Source organism: Oncorhynchus mykiss, chromosome 17 (assembly GCF_013265735.2).
Source record: "Oncorhynchus mykiss isolate Arlee chromosome 17, USDA_OmykA_1.1, whole genome shotgun sequence".
Lineage (NCBI taxonomy): Eukaryota > Metazoa > Chordata > Actinopteri > Salmoniformes > Salmonidae > Oncorhynchus > Oncorhynchus mykiss.
Genome location: NC_048581.1, coordinates 58,622,041 through 58,642,837, shown reverse-complemented (window position 1 = coordinate 58,642,837; position 20,797 = coordinate 58,622,041). Strand labels below are relative to the sequence as shown.

The 20,797-nt window shown below is 42.0% G+C and overlaps 1 protein-coding gene across 2 annotated transcripts in view; it reads left to right on the top strand.

Annotated features, from left to right (window-relative positions):
- The first annotated feature begins 594 nt into the window (after positions 1-594).
- The window catches only part of LOC110494234 (retinoic acid receptor gamma-A), a 66,801-nt gene continuing 46,598 nt past the window's right edge, over positions 595-20,797 (top strand). The window contains exons 1-2 of one of the 2 annotated variants that reach the window (XM_036950319.1): positions 595-872; positions 16,856-17,206. In XM_036950319.1, coding sequence (XP_036806214.1) covers positions 17,038-17,206 — 169 coding nt within the window. In that variant the 5' untranslated portion in view covers positions 595-872; positions 16,856-17,037. Of the gene's footprint in view, positions 873-4,295; positions 4,392-16,855; positions 17,207-20,797 lie in introns of those variants that run through there. The other variant, XM_021569142.2, reaches the window with a different exon arrangement.

The window sequence follows — 20,797 nt, the reverse complement described above, 5'->3', positions numbered from 1 at the left end:
TGTGTGTGTGTGTGTGTGTGTGTGTGTGTGTGTGTGTGTGTGTGTGTGTGTGTGTGTGTGTGTGTGTGTGTGTGTGTGTGTGTGTGTGTGTGTGTGTGTGTGTGTGTGTGTGTGTGTGCGTGTGTGTGACTTTAAATAAAAAGAGAATCTAGGACCATAGAACATGAGAGCATGTTGGGACTGAGAAGAAAAACAAACAAATTGGCATTTATGCGCCCCCCCCCTCCCCCTCTGACACACATGCGCACACACATGCAAAGTTGGGTGGGCAGTTGTTTGTTTTTAAAGGAAGATGAATATGCATAAAGGGAGATATGGGAATAGTCAAGGAAATGAAACATCCAAGAACAGTAAGGTGACAGACCAAAGGTTTGGGACGAAGAGTGAAGGGAGAGAGTGAGAGACAAAGAAAGAGAGAGAGAGAAGGAAAGAGAGAGGAGGGGGGCTGAGAAGCTGAAACCTAAGCTTTCTGGACTCTATTTTCCATTCCTTCAGGCATTCTGTGGCTTGTAAAAAAATGCACTGTATATTTGAAGTGTTGGATCACGTGATAGGGAGGGTTTGTAAATCAAAGTGCATAATGATTTCAGTAGGGGAGAGAGAGGGGGAGAGAGGGAGCAAGAAGAGAGGGAGTGAGTGAGCGATCAAGGGAAAGAGAGAGAGAGAGGGATAGAGAGCGAGAGCGAGAGAGAGAGGGAGAGAGAGAGAGAGAGAGAGAGAGAAAAGGGAGAGGAAAGCAGAATGCAACAGGCTGTGCTTTATCTTCGCTCTGAGAGGGACTTCTGACTGATGAACTGAACTCTACTACACATATCTCAATCCACTCTCTTCCTTCATTCGCCCATCTGTACTCCAGACCCACTGCAGAGCTGGTGAGTTTGGGTTTCGGATTGAACTTTACAGACCGTCTCTCTTTTTCCTGTTTTTTCTTTGTTTCTGAGTCTTTCTTTGGAGTGAGAGAGAAAGAAAGAAAGAGAAAGAGAACATGTCAGAGCAGGACTGAGACAAGAGTGTTTGTGTGGTGTGTTTGTATGGTGTGTGTGTGTGTGTGTGTGTGTGTGTGTGTGTGTGTGTGTGTGTGTGTGTGTGTGTGTGTGTGTGTGTGTGTGTGTGTGTGTGTGTGTATGGATGGGGAGATGATTGAAACAGAGAGTGCTTGTGTGTGTTTGGGGAGGAATGGGACTCTACAAGGGGAGAGTTTGAGTTTCCTGAGGACAGCTTTAATTGAGAACAGATTTAAAGAGAGAGAAGGAGGTAAACTAGTGAGAAAGACAGAGATCGCCTGTCTTGTGCTTGACCGTTGTTACAAGTGTGAGTAGATGTGTAGTATTGTATGCATGAGTGTGTGACATGTTTTTTTAATGTGTTCTTGTGTGTGTTTGCTGATTGTATGACAACTTTATAGTTTCCTAATCAAACGCTTAAATTCTTATTGTGACAAACTGGCATGACATGAGCACTGCGTTGCATGACACGATATGTGAAGAACCTTTAATCTATGCACAAACTGTTGTCTCAGTAGTGATCAAAGTGATTCCTCATTCCATTTTAATATTCTCACATGGCATCGGCCACACTAATGTTATGCTATAGGGACGTGCACTGCATGTCAGTGTAATACACCTTCATAATGCACTTTCTTCCCCATGTCATGATATATGTGTACTGAGTGTACAAAACACTAAGAACACCTGCTCTTTCCATGGCAGACTGACCAGGTGAATCCAGGTGTAAGCTATGATCCCCTATTGATGGCACTTGCTAAATACACTTCAATCAGTGTTGATGAAGGGGAGGAGACAGGTTAAAGAAGGATTTTTAAGCTGTGAGTCAAGTGAGACATGGACTGTGTATGTGTGCCATTCAGAGCATGAATGGGCAAGAACAACATATTGAAGTGCTTTTGAACGAGGTATGGTATTAGGGGACAGGTTTGTGTCAAGAAATGCAACACTGCTGGGTTTTTCATGCTCAATAGTTTCCCGTGTGTATCAAGAATAGTTCACCACCCAAAGGACATCCAGCCAACTTGACACAACTTTGGGAAGCATTAGAGTCAACATGGGCTAGCATCCCTGTGGAACGCTTTCAACACCTTGTGGAGTCCAAGCCCCAACAAGTTGAAGCTGTTCTGAGGGCAAAAGGGGGATCTGCAACTCAATATTATGAAGGTGTTCTTAATGTTTGGCATACTCAGTGTATGTCAGTGTAATTCCATCTCAATGTCTTTATAGTATGGGTCCTTATATGTCAGCATATTTCCTCCCCATGTTATGGTCACACCCAGCATAAAGTAGCACAGACCTATTAAGCAGTGACTACGCTAGGATTAGACAGAGCCTCTAATTTGCCCACAGGCTGCTCAATCATATTGTGAATTGTCACTCTCGGCAGATGCTTCATCAGTCATGCAAATGGCTGGAGCAGGTCTGGTCTGCTCTGGTGTGTGTGTGTGTGTGTGTGTGTGTGTGTGTGTGTGTGTGTGTGTGTGTGTGTGTGTGTGTGTGTGTGTGTGTGTGTGTGTGTGTGTGTGTGTGTGTGTGTGTGTGTGTGTGTGTGTGTATATGCCCATATGTGTATGTGCATGTTTGTGTGTATGCATTGTGCAGTAGTCCTGTCACATAACACATAAGGTTATGTAAACAGGTTACGGAGGTGCAATTATACAAGCGACATGGAAACATTGAAACGACGTGATTTGAATATCGGGAGATGACTGAGAGCCGTGTGCGTCTGATCTCTGTTTCCTTGTGGTGTGCAGTGTGTGTGTGCGTGTGTGAAAGAAAAAACAAACTCTTTGACCCAATGTAGTAAACCTTCAGTACATGGTGTTACATGTACTTCCATCCTCTCTCAGCAACAACCTGCAACCGTTTGAGGATCCTCAGTTTGGGTTTATTTTACAGGAAAAGTGAAACTAAAGTGTTTTACACACATTTGTGAGTCGCTCATACAGTGGGGATAGGCACAATTCTTGTCAAAAACAACATGTCCCCATCAATTTTATTATAAATAGAGTTATATTATTGAATCGAATTTGTTTAGATTAAACTTTTACTAGATTAAACTTTTACTATCTCTTACTTTGTGTACAAAGCTGTGGTTTAACTGTTGTGTTCCGTCTTGCTGTGATATAATGCTGATCAGTAACACTCAGCAGCTCAGTGTTCTGACCTCAGTGTGCTGATCTATGGAGTACAGCTCTATGCAATGCTTATCCTGCCCTTTGCCAATGTAGCGGATGCCCGACAAATCTATTCCAGATTCATTTTCCTAATGTCTGGTGGAATGTTAGTCAGCACATCTAGTAACTATCTTGGCATGGAGAGACGAGGAGGAGGAGGAGGAAGAAGATGCAACAAATAGAGCACAGACAGGGCACAAAGGTTTAATGTGGCTAAGCACCACATTAAATGCTGGTTTGTGTCCACACACACTAATAAAAACACACATTCACTATAGTAACACACTCTCTCTCCCTCATCTACATGTACACTAACAAGCACTCACAGTCTCACTGCAGAATTAGACACTTTTCTCCAAATGTCACATTTCAAAGTTGCTCTAAACGTCAAATTTAGAAGGTTAAGGTTTTGGATAGAGTTAAAACATTAAGTTTAGACACTCATTCGGAATGGTTAAGGTAAGGGTTAAGGCCTGGGGTAGGGTTAAAGCAACAACAACAAAAACAACCTAGACGTCAAATTTCGAAGTCAAGCTTAAGCGACCTGCCTAATGAACACACACACACACACACACACACACACACACACACACACACACACACACACACACACACACACACACACACACACACACACATACACACACACACACACACACACACACACACACACACACACACACACACACACACACACACACACACGTTTCCCTAAGAGATCAACACAACACACTAGTGTGTCCCACCAGAGCGAGACCAGCCAGTTCCAGTAAAAGCATTGTGTGTACAGATGTAGGATCTTAATTTGATCACTCTTTTGTTGCTGAGAATGCAAACTTGTAGTGTATTTTTATGGGGGTAAAATACAAAAAATACACTTTCAAATTTCAGACTTGATTTTCCGTAACGATAAATGTAACCCCTACAAAAATTACAATTTATTATAATCCACATAATAATTAATATTTCCTGTTGGGTCAGCATAATTCTTCTGCTGTAGCAAACTGGCTCAAGTTAAGATCCTGTCTGTGAAGTGTTTGGCAGACAGCATGGTCGGAGTGTGTCTAAATATACTCCACGGAGAGTCCCTTTCTTTTATTCTCTATCACCACAACTCTGTGTCAGACTGGATCTCTCTCTCTCTGTGTGAGTGAAGTCAGTGGAGATTTACTAGAGCCATTCCTCACTGTATATGTGATGTGTCTGAGTGAGTACTCATGTCTTTGTGTGCTAGTGATCCTGGTATTTATGAGAATGTGTCTATGAACTGGCAATCTTGTGTATAGTCACTGTGAATTGCACCGTTCAGTTTAAATGTATAGTTAGCTGTTAGCTGTTATGTGTGTTTTTGCGTGTGTATTGTGTGTGCGTGTCTGGGGGTGTAGATGTAGGATCTTAATTTGAGCCAGTTTGCTCCAACAGGAAAAGATTCCAGGAAAAGTATCCTGTAACAGGGTGATTAAATTAAGGTCATACATCTCTATAAATTTGAAGTCAGAGATCCAAACACTTGGAGTGGTTTTCATCACCCTGTAAATTTCTCAGATATCTGGAAAGAGTGTCAACTAATCGCCCTGAGCAACAATACTCTCAATCCCATCAAACCCTCAGGTCACCCACTAGCAACCAACAGGAAGGCACAGGTCTAGGATCAGTTTACACTCTCTAAACCCTAACCTTAACGATCAGGGTGGGCTAAACTGACTAACTATGCCAATGACTGCCATCTCTATAATGGCCATTTAGTTAGCCCCATTCCCTGATTCACATACTGTATGGGGGTTAGTTTGGTTAGAATATACAGTACATAATGTATACTGTACATATGTGTATGGACCTCTGAAGTCTGGAAATGTAATAAGTCGTGGAGCCCAATTTATTTCAAATAATGTATGCTATTGTTAAACTTGTTTTGATAGCATTCGTTTATGACTAAGTGTGTTTTTTGTGTGTTTGTTTTATGATCAAACTCACCTTACCTGCCAGACTGATGTTTCTTGTCCTGTCTGCCCATACACTTTAGATACATTCTCAGCAAACACACATGCATAAAAATGTATACACGTGTGTCTAAGTAATATTCTCTTACACATCTTTCACACGCACACAAAGAGAGATTCATGACGCACCTGCAGTGTTTGTGCGTAGGTTATTACCGCCTAACTCCTTTAACTGCCTTGCCATCTCTGTCTTTGTTCCCTTCGCTTTGCAAGGCAGGGCCCTCAGTAGGAGAATGTTGTCTGTCTCCTCTCTTTCTTCTTTCTCTCTCTCTGTTTCATGGTCTCCAGTCGTCTGTCAACACAAAGCATTTCTCATTACCTCTCTCTCTCTATATTTCTCTCTCGCCCCCCCACCTGCCTGTCTGTCCATACCAACCCACTTTCAAACTCTCCTCTTTTGAGGTGCTGAACAGAACAAATAGTAGATGGCAAATATCATTTTCCATACTGTATCTGACAATACAATTTTTTTAATAATTAGTGTCCAACAGCAGATTGTGAGAATGTTGAGAAATACAGTATGTCATCATCAGAAATAGGGTAATTGTAAATCAGTTGGATATTGTAAAAAAAAAAATGATACAACGGGTGGATCTAATCCTGAATGCTGATTGGTTAAAAGCACATTCCAGCCAGTGTCTATTCCACAAGTTAACACCGGCTAAATCTAGCATGTTAAAATGCCTATCCACTCTGTTAATCTGACTGTGCAATCCACTGTCTCATCAGGCCACTTAGGCAAGTTATAAACTTGATCTCCACTATAAAATGAGTCGGGATGAGACAGACAGACAGGTCGGCAGTGTTTCTCAGCCAGTTGTAATCTTGAATTAGCTGGTATCATTTTTATGGATATAGTTTTCAGTCTTTCCAGCTTCAGTTGGAAATGATTATGTTAGCTGTGTCATTGGCCTCTGAACAACAGTTTCCTGATGAGAGAGCACATGTTCTATGCCAGGTGAAATCAGACCTCATTAGCTCATTGTTATGGATGTATCCAAATAAATGTCACTAGAAAACAGCTTAAACAAATGCAAATGCAGCTACTGTTGTTTCTGGCTGCACTGTTTGACGTGACTGTAAGTTAGCCGTAGTTAGCCGTAGTTAGCCGTAGTTAGCTAGTGAGCAAACAAGGGATACGAATGTTGCCAGCCAGTAAGGCAATGGAACATTTAGAATGAACGTCTGTGTCCATAGATACAGAACGAAAAGACTGAACGACTGGGTCGCGTCTCAGGAAACCGAACCGATAGAACGAACAACCAACCGGCTTGGGTAGCAACCCTAGATCTGTGTTGAGACTATGTCTTGTGGAAGGATGAAATAGTATGAATTTATTCATAAAAATTATGTTTTTAAATAAAATATGTCAATCATTGTTTGAATATGTTGGTAACCTGTTGTATAAAAGTGATAATGCCCCTGAAGCCGGTGTTTGGAGGATATATTGGCGCAGGTGTTGTTAGGCCCGAGACGAAGTCGGCTTCTGTGGTATTATCACTTAAACGTAGCACAGTGTTATACACCTTTCATTGTGCATTCATTTTGTTTTTAGACATCTTTCACCACATAACCATTAATCAAAATATACATTTACTGTGAAATATAACGAGTACATTGGTTTAATCACCAAAACACATAATCATATCTTCTCAATTTAGTTATCTTAACAACCAGTTAATCCATTAGCAAGGAAGGTAAGATACATGTTTCAAAATTGCCCTTTGAACGTAGTACACAGTACTGTAAATGACATTAAACTGTTTTCCCATGATGCACTAATATTGACTGAATATTACATTTCCAGAATTTTGATCCCATGTGTGATCAAAGGTGTGGTGATTGAAGACAGATTTCACAATGTAATGAAAGGAATATCATGTTGTCACTTTGGATAAAAGTGTCTGCTATGTAAATGATATCAATCACAGTATTACAGTACTCTATTGGCCAATGCAAAACAACAAAGCACATGCTTCAAGAGATCTTTGCAAATGTATTGAAATGGAAATACAAAAATATCTCATTTACATAAGTGTTCACACCCCTGAGTCAATACTTTGTAGAATCACCTTTGGCAGTGATCACACCTGTGAGTCTTTCTGGGTAAGTCTCTAAGAGCTTTCCACACCTGGATTGTGCAGCAATATTTTCATTATTATTTTCAGAATTCTTCAAGCTCTGTCAAATTGGTTGTTGATCATTGCTAGACAACCATTTTCAGGTCTTGCCATACATTTTCAAGTATTGGATTTAAGTAAGTTGGCCATTCAGGAACATTCACTGTCTTCTATGGTAAGCAACTCCAGTGTAGATTTGGCCTTTGGTCCTGCTGAAAGGTGATTTCCCCTCCCAGTGTCTGGTGGAAAGCAGACTGATCCAGGTATTCCTCTATGATTTTGCCTGTGCTTAGCTCCATCCCTGAGCGATTTCTTCCTCTCCGGCAACTGAGTTAGGAAGGACGCCTGTATATTAGTAGTGACCTGGTGTATTGATACACCATCCAAAGTGTAATTAATAACGTCACCATGCTCAAAGGAATATTCAATGACTGTATATTTTGACCCATCTACCAATAGGTACCCTTCTTTATGAGTCTCTGGAAAACTTCCCTGGTCTTTTGTTTTGGTTGAATCGGTTTTTGAAATTCATTGCTTGACTAAGGGACCTTACAGATCATTGTATATGTGTGGGGTACAGAGATGAGGCAGTCATTCAACAGTCATGTTAAACACTGTTATTGCACACAGAGTCTATCCAACTTATTATGTGACTTGTTAAGCACATTTGTACTCCTGAACATGTTAAGGCTTGCCATAACAAAGGGGTTGAATACTTATTGACTCAAGACATTTCAGCTTTTAATTTTATATTATTTTGCAAATATTTTGAAAAACATAATTATACTTTGACATTATGGGATATTGTGCGTAGGCCAGTGACAAAAAAAATATATTTACAATTCAGGCAGAAAAAGTTAAGTTAAATCATAATAGTCATCATCATAGAGGTACATTTGAGTATATATAATACTTTTTATGTTTCTACAGATGTAGGACTTTAATCTGATCCAGTTTGCAACAGCAAGAAAATAATCCTTCAGCAACAATACATGTGAAGTATTATGTGGATTATGATTAATGGACATTTTCATAGGTGTTGTTGCATGTTTTGTTCGGGCAAATCAAATCTGAAATGTCTAAGTGGAAATTACAAACTTTAGCAGGCTTTTTAAAACTCAAATATTCTACAAGTTTGATTTTCCTGCTGTGCAGGACAATTCTCAGCAGCAAAGAGTGATCAAATTGATTGTAACGATGTTCGTCTGAGGAAGAAGGAGTAGACCAAAGCGCAGCGTGGTACGTGTTCATATTTCCTTTAATTAACTGAACACTAAATACAAAAGAACAAGAGAATAAATTAAAACCAAAACAGTCCCATATGGTGAAAACACTGAAACGGAAAACAACTACCCACAACCCATGGTGGGAAAACAGGCTGCCTAAGTATGGTTCTCAATCAGAGACAACGATTGACAGCTGCCTCTGATTGGGAACCATACCAGGCCAAACACCTAGAAATATAACACACAGAACCAAAACATAGAATGCCCACCCCAACTCACGCCCTGACCAAACTAAAATAGAGACATAAAAAAGGAGCTAAGGTCAGGACGTGACATTGATGAACTTCATGTAGTTCTCAAAATGTATAGGTTTACCAAACGTTTAAGTGATCATCAATTAAGAGCCGTCAAAATAAGTAATAGTAGTAATAATGTCTGGGAAAGGCAATGGGAAAGGCAACGGGAAAGGCAATGATACACTTTTTATGAACATGTGTTGCAATGTGAAACATGTATTTGTAGATGAAACACTGATTCAATTTGTTGAAAGAGTGCTGGTATGATTTTGTGTGTTGTACTTAGTCAATTGAAAATGTGCTTAGAGTTTTGAAACATCTGCCTTTTTGATGATCTATTTAGAGTATTGTAGGACTTTAAGTGTATCATTGCGAGAGTTAAGAGTTGTGAAAAGCTCCACATACTTGTGAAAATAAAACAAAAGCAATTTAAAACAAGGTCGGCACTACATCATTTTAGTTCAGTAGTTATCAGTTTTGAGCAGTTTGATTAAGTGATAGTTAATTGTATTGTTAACAAATTACAAGAAAATCATATCAAAAGTACTATTCATATTGCATTTTGAATGTGTATTCAAATTGTAATTGATTTGGTGCAGTGAACAAGTCACTTTGTGAATGTGTTTGTTGTACACAATCAATTCAAAATGTGCTTGGAGTTTTGAAACATGAGCCATTTTTTGTGCTTAGAGTTGTGAAAACATACCACGTACTTGTGTAAATTGCACCAAAGCCATTGATTTTATTTTCATTTGAGGGGACAATAGGTACCAGCAATAGTTGAGCTTTACTTGCTCAAAATGTAAATGCCTGTTCTTCTCGTTTCCTCTTGTGTGCCAGTATAGTCACAATGGTGTACAGAGTACAGCGAGAGAGAGATGTTGCTCTTTTGTCGACCTTTCAGTTTTTCTCTATGAATATCAATGGCAATTTCATTAAATGATATATTTCCAGAATGGTATTTTCTTGTTTTCCAGCCTGGACGAAACAAACATATTTTTGTTCGGTAACGATGACTTATTTTCTTTGGTGTTACATAAAGGACTCTTAATGGAAACCATGCAGGAGTGTGGTTCTGCTTTAAGTGTTGAGTTGGAGCGCCTGTTCACTTCTGATACAGGCTATTCAACTGCTCGTCTGTTCTGCATTGTTTAAGAACAACTCTCTTGTGTGTGGCTACTCATCACATTTAACTCTTTCCAAATGAACATTTTCCTCCAAGTAGGACTGTTCTTCTTCATGTTTAAAAAAAAAAAGCTTTATGCTTCACTTTTATTGGTGCACTGCTGTTTAGTTCAAAATCTTTGTCTCATAAGGTACCGTGTTTGGTACTTTAACACTGTGTTTAAGTCTGTTGAATAGTGGTCATTGTCATTGGGTCAGGTTGTATCATCTGGCCACCTGGTGTACCAGTGAAGCTGTCCTCTGTCTGTGTGTTACTTTAATCACAGCCTCAGGCATGCCTTCAGATCAACATCCACTAGTCCTTTAAACACAGCAGGTCACCTCTAGTCCTTCCTCTGTGGCGGAACGCAACCATCGACCCCCGAGAGAGAGAGAGAGCGAGAGAGAGAGCGAGAGAGAGAGCGAGAGAGAGAGAGAGAGAGAGAGAGAGAGAGAGAGAGAGAGAGAGAGAGAGAGAGAGAGAGAGCGAGAGAGAGAGCGAGAGAGAGAGAGAGAGAGAGAGAGAGAGAGAGAGAGAGAGAGAGCAAAAGAGAAGAGATAGAGAGAGGGTAACTCCAGCACTAGGGCAGACTGACACAGACACGTGAGCACAGAGCTAAAAGGCCTACTAAATGCCTCGATTAAGAGTGACCCCTGAACCCTATCTGTAGCCTGGAGCGACATGGGGTGACCTCAGTCGCGACCTGGCAACCCCAGAGTCAGCCGGAGGGGTTGGGCTCCCCATAACGGCACCATTGTGCGTTTGATTTAAACATTATTATCATCATTACCGTCATTAGTGCTGTTATTGCAGCCACTATTATGATTAGGCCTGCCATTAAGAGAGTAACAGTATTATAGTCACTGGCGTATCTGTAACTACCATTATTTATGGTTAGTAAGTTATTGTAAAGGTTACGACAGTGATTGTAACAGTAACAGTGATGTTATTACAAAGACTGAAAGCCACTTTTATGTTATTTTGACATTATGTGGCTAAAGCACAGCTCAAATGATTGTTTGCAGTGGAAGGTATAGAGGACAGTATAGAAACACATTATAGGCTTGGTTGGATAAAACATATTCCAATTTCCATAGGCGCTATTATGAGGCGTGTGAGAAGCAGTTACTGCTGCCTAAACAAATCCCATGTTTCTGTACCATCTGTCCGCCTGACAGGGAGAGATACAATGAGATGGCTGTGGCTAGAGGAGACAGGAGCTGTGAATGAGAATGTAGACTCAATGGTTACATAGAAACAAAGCAACCATAACGAATGATTATGAGGTGAAAGTTTCCACAATTGGAAGTAAAATGTTCACATGAAGTTAAACATTTCGTTCCCACGACAGTGTTTGTGTTAGCACAAGAGTCTAGTTTGCGTCAAAGAAGTTAACAGTCGTAAAAAAGGGCATTGTCGTTTTTTAACTTACCATCTTGGTCATAAATAGTATCTAAATATCTGGCTAATAAAGGAAATGTATATGCATAGTTACAACAACAAAAAATAGCAAAGCCAACAATATAATAGCTTTCATAAATTATAGTTATTGTTCGCAAGCCTAGACCACAATCGTAAAAATATTTTGGTTTTTACGAGACCGATGGTAGCATGTGTTTTAGAGAGCCAGCTATATGTCAACATAGCTCATATACTATGGCCTTTTATTTTGTCTGGGAAAGAGAGAACATTTAATTGAATTGTGTATTGTTTGTGGGCAAATATATTTTGTGTGTCTGTGTGCATGCGGGTGTGTGCAGGCGTGTGTGTGTGTAAGTTTATCAGCATGTCTGTCTGTGCGATTGGCCGTGTGTGTGTGTGTGTGTGTGTGTGTGTGTGTGTGTGCCATGTGAAACTTGCCATGCGGACCGTTTGACCCTGTGCTAATTCAGACACAGCAGACAACACTTCTGCAGAGAGAGGGAAAAACACACACACCCACATACAAATACAAGGTTATATACTTTTTTTTGTATTTTGACTACATACTTTAACTCCACTTAACAAATAAGCCCATGTTTTTAACTAAAGACGGCATGATTTTACACACTTCTCATTTATCCTGCTTGGGTCGATTTGAGAGGATTGGAGTTTGGGACTTTTTCAGTTTCTCTCCTGCTGCGATTTTAAATTCTCCATCCCTCAGTCTTACTGCGTCAACTGTATGTAGTAGCTGCATAACCTGGCAGTTTTGACAACTGGTAACAAATTCTAACCAGTTCTAATGCCAGCTCTAATTCCATGTTGGGAAAATATATTAGATCGTAACGTCTTGTTCTATAGAACATTTATGGATTTAATGCTGAATAGTTGAGCTGCATGAGGTTTTACACAAACTGCTTTAGATAGCTGTGAATGCTCCTCAAATCTACATCACTTACACACAGTGATGGTCCGTCTCTGAATTAAGTGAATTAACTTGTATTGTTTCAGTAAAAATATCCAACTGTACACATGGAGATTAAAACCTTAAGCCAGTCGGTGAAACATGTCTGGCAAGCAGAGAGGTGATTTAATAAGTCATTAAAGAATGACTTGGGGTCACAGTGTGCAGTTTTTATGAGTTTGATTAAAGCTCTCTCTGCATGCCCACCTCAGTAATGACCTGGTGTGTGTCTGTGTGTGTGTGTGTGTGTGTGTGTGTGTGTGTGTGTGTGTGTGTGTGTGTGTGTGTGTGTGTGTGTGTGTGTGTGTGTTTAAGTCAGTAGTTAGAGGCATATTAAACCACGCCTCCATATTACTCAGTGGGTTGCATTCGCCACATGAAAGCTGGATACTTAAAATCACCCAGAGAAGTGTACGCTTCGCCTCACAAACAAGCAGTTGTGTGGGTTTAACTCAGTTGGAAAAAACACATTTTACACTGTACATGGTCCCTGAATAACAAGAGGCAGGTGCAGTTGGTAACACTGGAGGACAGATTTTACTTGTGATTAACTTCAGACAGGCTTTTATTGTTTGTTTTATTTGTAAAGAAAATTAGAAGTAGGATTAGAAAAATATCCAAAGGTCATAGTTATATATGCAGTGGCTGGTGTAGGCTATTTGTAAACTTTATTTAACTACACAAGTCAGTTAAGAACAAATTCTTATTTACAATGACGGCCTACACCGGATGAAACTGGGCCAATTGTGCACCGCCCTATGGGACTTCCAATCACGGCTGGTTGTGACACAGCCTGGATTTGAACCAGGGTGTCTGTAGTGATGCCTCTAGCACTGAGATTAAGTGCCTTAGACTGCTGTGTCTTAGACCGCTGCGCCATTCGGGAGCCCAAAATCAAGCCTATGCTATACAGTATAAATATATGTATACATTTTATATGTCTAGCTGTTCGACCAATGTCAAATACTTCTGTAAAATAAACATTTTCACGAGAACCAGTGTGAAGAGAGGCAAGAAATGTTTTTCTGTTTGGTGTGTGTTGAGGTCTGCCCTTCAGTTAAAGGTCTTTTTGGAATGGAAAACCTCTGACACACACACACCAAAGCTGCTTTTAATTCCTCTGCATTCGGTGGGCGTCAGTTACCTGTGCACCCCTCGGGCGTGTGCGTGTGTGTGTGTGTGTGTGTGTGTGTGTGCGTGTGCGTGAAGAGTGGCAGGTTGAGTCAGGTCGGGACTTGGGGTAATGGACTTGAGGGTGATGGTGGGCGATGAGATCACTGAGACAACACCCCTTTGCCCCCTCCACACACACCGTGTTTGTACGTGTGTGTGTGTCTCAGCAGGGCCAGACGGCCCAGTCTGAACCGACCCAGCCCGGCCTCATAAAGGCAGCATTGAGGCCTGGAAGCCCAGAAACGCACAGCACTGCTTTTGTTGCCCTGCCCAAGGTGTGTTACCCCTGGAGGGAGAGAGAGAGAGAGGCTCCCCTGGCTGGTGTGACTCATTAGAGAAAATGCAACAGTTCTCTGGGTTGGAGGCTCATTATTTTGTGTGTTTATTGGGGGAAATAAACCGTTTCTTTATTTTTATGTACGTTTTTCATCAGCCAGTTCGCTCCCTCCCTCTTTCTTCACCAAAGTCCCCTCTTTCTCATCTCAATCCAGCTCCCAATGTGGGAGTAATTCATGAAGCGCTACTCACCTCTTACGAATGGAGGAAAGGCTCCGTGCCTTCCAGATGCCTGAAACAAACTCTTTCTTTCTTCTCTCTCTTACTCTCTCTCTCTCTTTCCCTCTGTGTTCTATCATCTTTCACCACTTTCTTTTTTCCTTCCCTGCTTTTCTTTCTTTCTTTCCTTCTTTTTCTCTTTCTTTCATAGTACTAGAGAGACTTGGGTCTTGTGTTGTGATCAGTAAGGGAGCCCATTGCAAGTGAAGCAACACCAGGGCTGTCTGTGGTGTGGTTCCTCCCAACAGATCCCGTAATAACTTCATCTCTCCTCCATACTTCACCTCTTCAGGGTCAATTTGAGATAGCAATGGAGCTTCCGACTGACCCTGGTTCCCACCAAACACTTCCCCATAAGGGTGCTTAATAAAGTCAATGATTGTGTATCTGTGCGGGAGTGAGTATGTGTGTCTGAAGGGATGTCTTTGCACCACTTACTTTCATGTGTATATTGGACACCCGTCTACATCACTCATACAATCCCACCTACTCAATGATTTATTTAGTTGCCCATACTTCTTACTATAAGAGATTCTTTGTCTCTGGCGCACAAAAGCCTTTTTTCTCTCTCGGTGAAAATATTTGGAGGAGAAATTGGCCCTCACAGAGAAGTGCTGAAACCCCCGAAGATCCAAACTTTTAAAAAAAATATGTCAATAAGAGAATTTATGGCTTTGAAAACAATTGTGAGATAGTTCATGCTTTTGTTTGCGTGTACATGCATACATGTGTGTGGTTGAGGAACAATGAGTAATGAGCTACAAGGCATGGTTATTCAGAACAGAACACAACAAGACAAAAAAAAGCAAACAAAACAACACAACCATAACATCCCGTAAACCTCCGGGTCAGAGCTCGGCCTAACAGCAGACCTGATGGAACAAATAGAACAATGAGAAGCAGATTCAAATCCTGGCAGAGGGATGTATTTCGTGGACTGATTGGAAACGGTTGCGAGGGAGGTTTAGGGATGGAGGATGAGGTGGTTAGAGCAGGGGAGGGGATAGAAACAGGAAGAGGAGATGGAGAGGAGAAAGAGAGAGGGTATCTATGACAGTTGTGATGATAGATGGGTCAGGGTATTGATAGGGGGCGTAGAGTATCCACTGGGTTGATTTAGTGGATCGAATGTCTTGGGTAGAAGGGTTAATCCTATGTGTATAGTGTAGGGGGGTACAGTGTGACCTGAACAGGAAAAACGCAGGGTCCTATGTATTGTATATGGTATATGGTATAGGGAAGCACACATGCGTGAGTGGTGTGTGTGTCCTTTCTGTAACGTGGCTGGGTTGGCCAGCCGGCCTGGCCCCACATGTGGAACAGTTTACTGGAATGGAACTCTAAATTAGCGGTGCCCCGCTGCAGTAGGCTGTAATTAGCTAGCTCTGTGAACATGGGAGAGAGACAGACAGACAGACAGACAGACAGACAGACAGACAGACAGACAGACAGACAGACAGACAGACAGACAGGGGGAAGGAGGAAGAAAAGAATACAAGTATGTGTTTGCGCTGATGGGTCCGTTTTCAGGGGTTGTGTGTGTTATGGCCTCTTTGTGTACATTTGTGTATGTGTGCATGTTTGCGCTCTTGCTCAGTATGCCACCCTACTGCCCCTGCAGTGCCTCCCAGTGCGTGGAACAGGTCACTGCAGAGTGAGTGTGTGTGTGAGTGTGTTTTTCCACTGTACATGTTAATCCATGGACATGTTCTTCCCTGTTTTGAGACGGTACTGTGAGTTCCTCACCATTCCCTCCCTCTGCTCCTCTCTCCTCTCTCATTCTCCCTCTCCCCCTCTTTCTCTCTCTTTCTATCTCTCTCCTTCCCACCCACCTTCTCACTCCCCCTCTCCCCTCCTCTCTCTCCCTCTCCCTCTCCCCTCCTCTCTCTCTCTCTCTCTCTCTCTCCCCCTCTCTCCCTCTCTCTCCATCCCTCTCCCTCTCCCTCTCCCACCTCCTCCTCCTCCTCTCTCTCTCCTCTCTCTCTCTCTCTCTCTCTCTCTCTCTCTAACTCTCTCTCTCTCACACTATGATTCATAAGCTGCAGCATGCCCAAAACAACACTGCATTCTTTGGCTCCTGTGTGTTAACCACAGATCTACCGGCGAGAATGTGACCCCATCCACTCATCACATCACTCTGTGGGGGGTGGGATGGTACACCAGGCGGAGATACGGAGGGAGGGAGAAAGGGAGAGTTACAATGATAGATAGAGGAAATAATTTGATCTGACAAGGTACATCTTCTGCTGCTTTCTGTGTATCTGACCCAGAAGATGGGGGGGGGGGGGGGGGGGGCACACTTAACCCGTGTTGTAATGGATTAAGTGTGTTGGGCACAGTACCCTGGGCAGAGCAGCCACAGTTTCAGGCTGGCAGAGAAAACACAGAGACTCTTTATAGTGGAGTTGGGCTGATTTAAATCAGATGGCATTGCACTGTTTGGAAGCCTTTCTCTGCTCTGTCTCATCCTCTCAGTCCTACTTTGTACTTATTTTCCCTAGAACTGTCGCTGTCTCTCATTCTCTGCCCACTGCTGTCTTCATCATATCCCATATTCCCATTATTCCTCATCATTCACTTTTCTTCTTACCATTTTTTGAGTCTGCTACAGTTTCTCCATGAATGATCTTATGTTTGTAACAGACTTCTCATTGGATCATATATTGATGCATTTGGATTGAGGCTGTGTAGCCTACTTTAAACTGACAGGCATTGTAACTAACCTCCTATTCTCTCTTCTTTCCCTCCAGAGAGCGTAGATCTGAGGCAGTGTTGCCCAGGCTTGGTGTCTCGTCTGTGGGTCCCACCTCAGCTCATCATACTTCCTCAGCCCTGTACTCTCCAGGCCCGCAGGACCAACCCCAAGAAGACCACTGCCTGAGCGGGACAGTGGACCGGAGCTATCCTGGACCGGAATTATTCTCTCAACGCCATGGCAACTAATAGGGAACGGCAGGTGGGTCACATGACTGGCTTTTCACCTGCTGTCTACCCCTTTGCCTTCAACTCCATGAGGAGTCACTCCCCCTTCGACCTGCTGGCCAATAGCAGCCTGTTTGGACGATTTGGGGCAGACCTACCGAAAGAGATGGCTGCATTGTGTAAGTACTGTTAATCATATTCTCCATATTCAATACATAATGTATACACACACACAATAACATACTCAAAAAGGCACCCTTTTGCTATATCTTACTCAGTCACAACTCTTGGGATGGATTGGGATGGAGAGAGAGAGCAAGAGAGAGAGAGAGAAAGCGAGAGAGAGAAAGAAAACAAGAGAGAGAGAGAGAGAGAGAGCAAAAAACATCCCTTCCAGGAAAGCAGGGTTTTTCCATGTGGTAAAGCAGGCAGGCCGGTAGGCCGGCCCGCAGGGGAGGGGGGTTGGGGGGCTACAGGCAGTGGGTTGGCAGGGTACAGGGCCGGGGCCAGCCTGGCCTCTCTCTAGTCTGAAGGCAGCAGGAAGAACAAGTGTCCCTTTATGAGCTGGCTTTACAGAGGTGAATCAAATTATAACATATAAAAAACAACATGAAAAGAGAGGGATTAGAGAGAGAGAGGGGGGAGAGGTTTGAAACAGTTTCTTGTTTTTGAATGGGTGAGCCAGTGGGGCTGTCAGAGTTTCCACACAAGTTCAAAGGGGGTGCTGTTGTCCAGAGAGAGAGAGAGAGAAAGAGAGAGAAAGAAAGAGAGTACTCCCATATCTACAGTGGGGCAAAAAAGTATTTAGTCAGCCACCAATTGTGCAAGTTCTCCCACTTAAAAAGATGAGAGAGGCCTGTAATTTTCATCATAGGTACACTTCAACTATGACAGACAAAATTAGAAAAAAACATCCAGAAAATCACATTGTAGGATTTTTTATGAATTTATTTGCAAATTATGGTGGAAAATAAGTATTTGGTCAATAACAAAAGTTTATCTCAATACTTTGTTATATACCCTTTGTTGGCAATGACAGAGTTCAAACGTTTTCTGTAAGTCTTCACAAGGTTTTCACACACTGTTGCTGGTATTTTGGCCCATTCCTCCATGCAGATCTCCTCTAGAGCAGTGATGTTTTGGGGCTGTTGCTGGGCAATACGGACTTTCAACTCCCTCCAAAGATTTTCTATGGGGTTGAGATCTGGAGACTGGCTAGGCCACTCCAGGACCTTGAAATGCTTCTTACGAAGCCACTCCTTCGTTGCCCGGGCGGTGTGTTTGGGATCATTGTCATGCTGAAAGACCCAGCCACGTTTCATCTTCAATGCCCTTGCTGATGGAAGGAGGTTTTCACTCAAAATCTCATGATGCATGGCCCCATTCATTCTTTCCTTTACACGGATCAGTCGTCCTGGTCCCTTTGCAGAAAAACAGCCCCAAAGCATGATGTTTCCACCCCCATGCTTCACAGTAGGTATGGTGTTCTTTGGATAAAACTCAGCATTCTTTGTCCTCCAAACACGACGATTTAAGTTTTACCAAAAAGTTATATTTTGGTTTCATCTGACCATATGACATTCTCCCAATCTTCTTCTGGATCATTCAAATGCTCTCTAGCAAACTTCAGACGGGCCTGGACATGTACTGGCTTAAGCAGGGGGACACGTCTGGAACTTCAGGATTTGAGTCCCTGGCGGCGTAGTGTGTTACTGATGGTAGGCTTTGTTACTTTGGTCCCAGCTCTCTGCAGGTCATTCATTAGGTCCCCCCGTGTGGTTCTGGGATTTTTGCTCACCGTTCTTGTGATCATTTTGACCCCACAGGGTGAGATCTTGTGTGGAGCCCCAGATCGAGGGAGATTATCAGTGGTCTTGTATGTCTTCCATTTCCTAATAATTGCTCCCACAGTTGATTTCTTCAAACCAAGCTGCTTACCTATTGCAGATTCAGTCTTCACAGCCTGGTGCAGGTCTACAATTTTGTTTCTGGTGTCCTTTGACAGATCTTTGGTCTTGGCCATAGTGGAGTTTGGAGTGTGACTGTTTGAGGTTGTGGACAGGTGTCTTTTGTACTGATAACAAGTTCAAACAGGTGCCATTAATACAGGTAACGAGTAGAGGACAGAGGAGCCTCTTAAAGAAGAAGTTACAGGTCTGTGAGAGCCAGAAAAAAATATATATTTTCCACCATAATTTGCAAATAAATTCATTAAAAATCCTACAATGTGATTTTCTTGATTTTTTCCCCTCATTTTTCTGTCATAGTTGAAGTGTACCTATGATGAAAATTACAGGCCTCTCTCATATTTTTAAGTGGGAGAACTTGCACAATTGGTGGCTGACTAAATACTCTTTTGCCCCACTGTACTTAAACTCTTTAACATCATCCTCAGCTCTGACATCTTCCCTAGTATTTGGAACCGAGGACTGATCAACCCAAAGAAAATGTACTCAGCAAATGTCAAATTGGCTTTTTACCAAATGACTGTATGACAGAACACCTATTCACCCTGCACACCCTAATTGACAAACAAACCAAAACAAAGGCAAGTCTTCTCATCCTTTAAAAAAAATGTTTTGACTCAATTTGAGGGTCTGCTGTACAAATTGATGAAAAGTGGTGTTGGGGGAAAAACATACAACATTATAAAATCCATGTACACAAACTACAAGTGTGTGGTTAAAATTGGCAAAAAAAACACACATTTCTTTCCACAGGGCCGGGGGGGGGGGGTGAGACAGTGATGCAGCTTAAGCCCCACCCTCTTCAACAAATATCACAAATTGGCAAGGGCACTAGAGCCGTCTGCTGCACTGATACCCGCTAATGATCAAAATCCAGAAAAGAGCTGTTAAATTCAACAACTACCTAAAAGGAAACAATTCCCAAACCATACATAACAAAGCCATCACATACAGAGAAATTAACCTGGAAAAGATCCCCCTAAGCAAGCTGGTTCTGGGGCTCTGTTCACAAACACAAACAGACCCCACAGAGCCCCAGGACAAACCAACCAAATCATGAGAAAACAAAAAGATAATTACTTGACACAATGCACAAGAAATTAGCAAACTAGAATGCTATATGGCCCTAAACAGAGAGTACACAGTGGCAGAATACCTGACCACTGTGACTGACCCAAAAATAAGGACATTTTTGACTTTGTATAGACTCAGCAAAGCCTTGCTATTGAGAGAGGCCGCCAAAGGCAGACTTGGTTCTCAAGAGAAGACAGACTATGTGCTCACTGCCCACAAAATGAAGTGGAAACTGAGCTGCACTTCCTAACCTCCTGACATACAGTATGTATGACCATATTAGAGAGACATATGTCCCTCAGATTACACAGATCCACAAAGAATTTGAAAACAAATCAAACATTGATTAATTCCCATATCTACTGGGTGAAATGTCACAGTGTGCCATCACAGCAGCAAGATGTGTGACCTGTTGCCACAAAAAAGGGCAACCAGTGAAGAACAAAGACCGTTGTAAATGCAACATATATTTATGGTAATTTATTTTCCCTTTTGTACTTTAACTATTTGCACATCATTACAACACTGTATATAGACATAATATGACATTTTAAATGTCTTTATTCTTTTGGAACTTTTGAGTGTAACGTTTACTCTAAATTTTCTATTGTTTCTTTAACTTTTGTTTATTATCTATTTCACTTGCTTTGGCAATATAAACATATGTTTCCAATGCCAATAGAGCCCCTTAAATTGGGAGAGAGAGAGAGAGAGAGAGAGAGAGAGAGA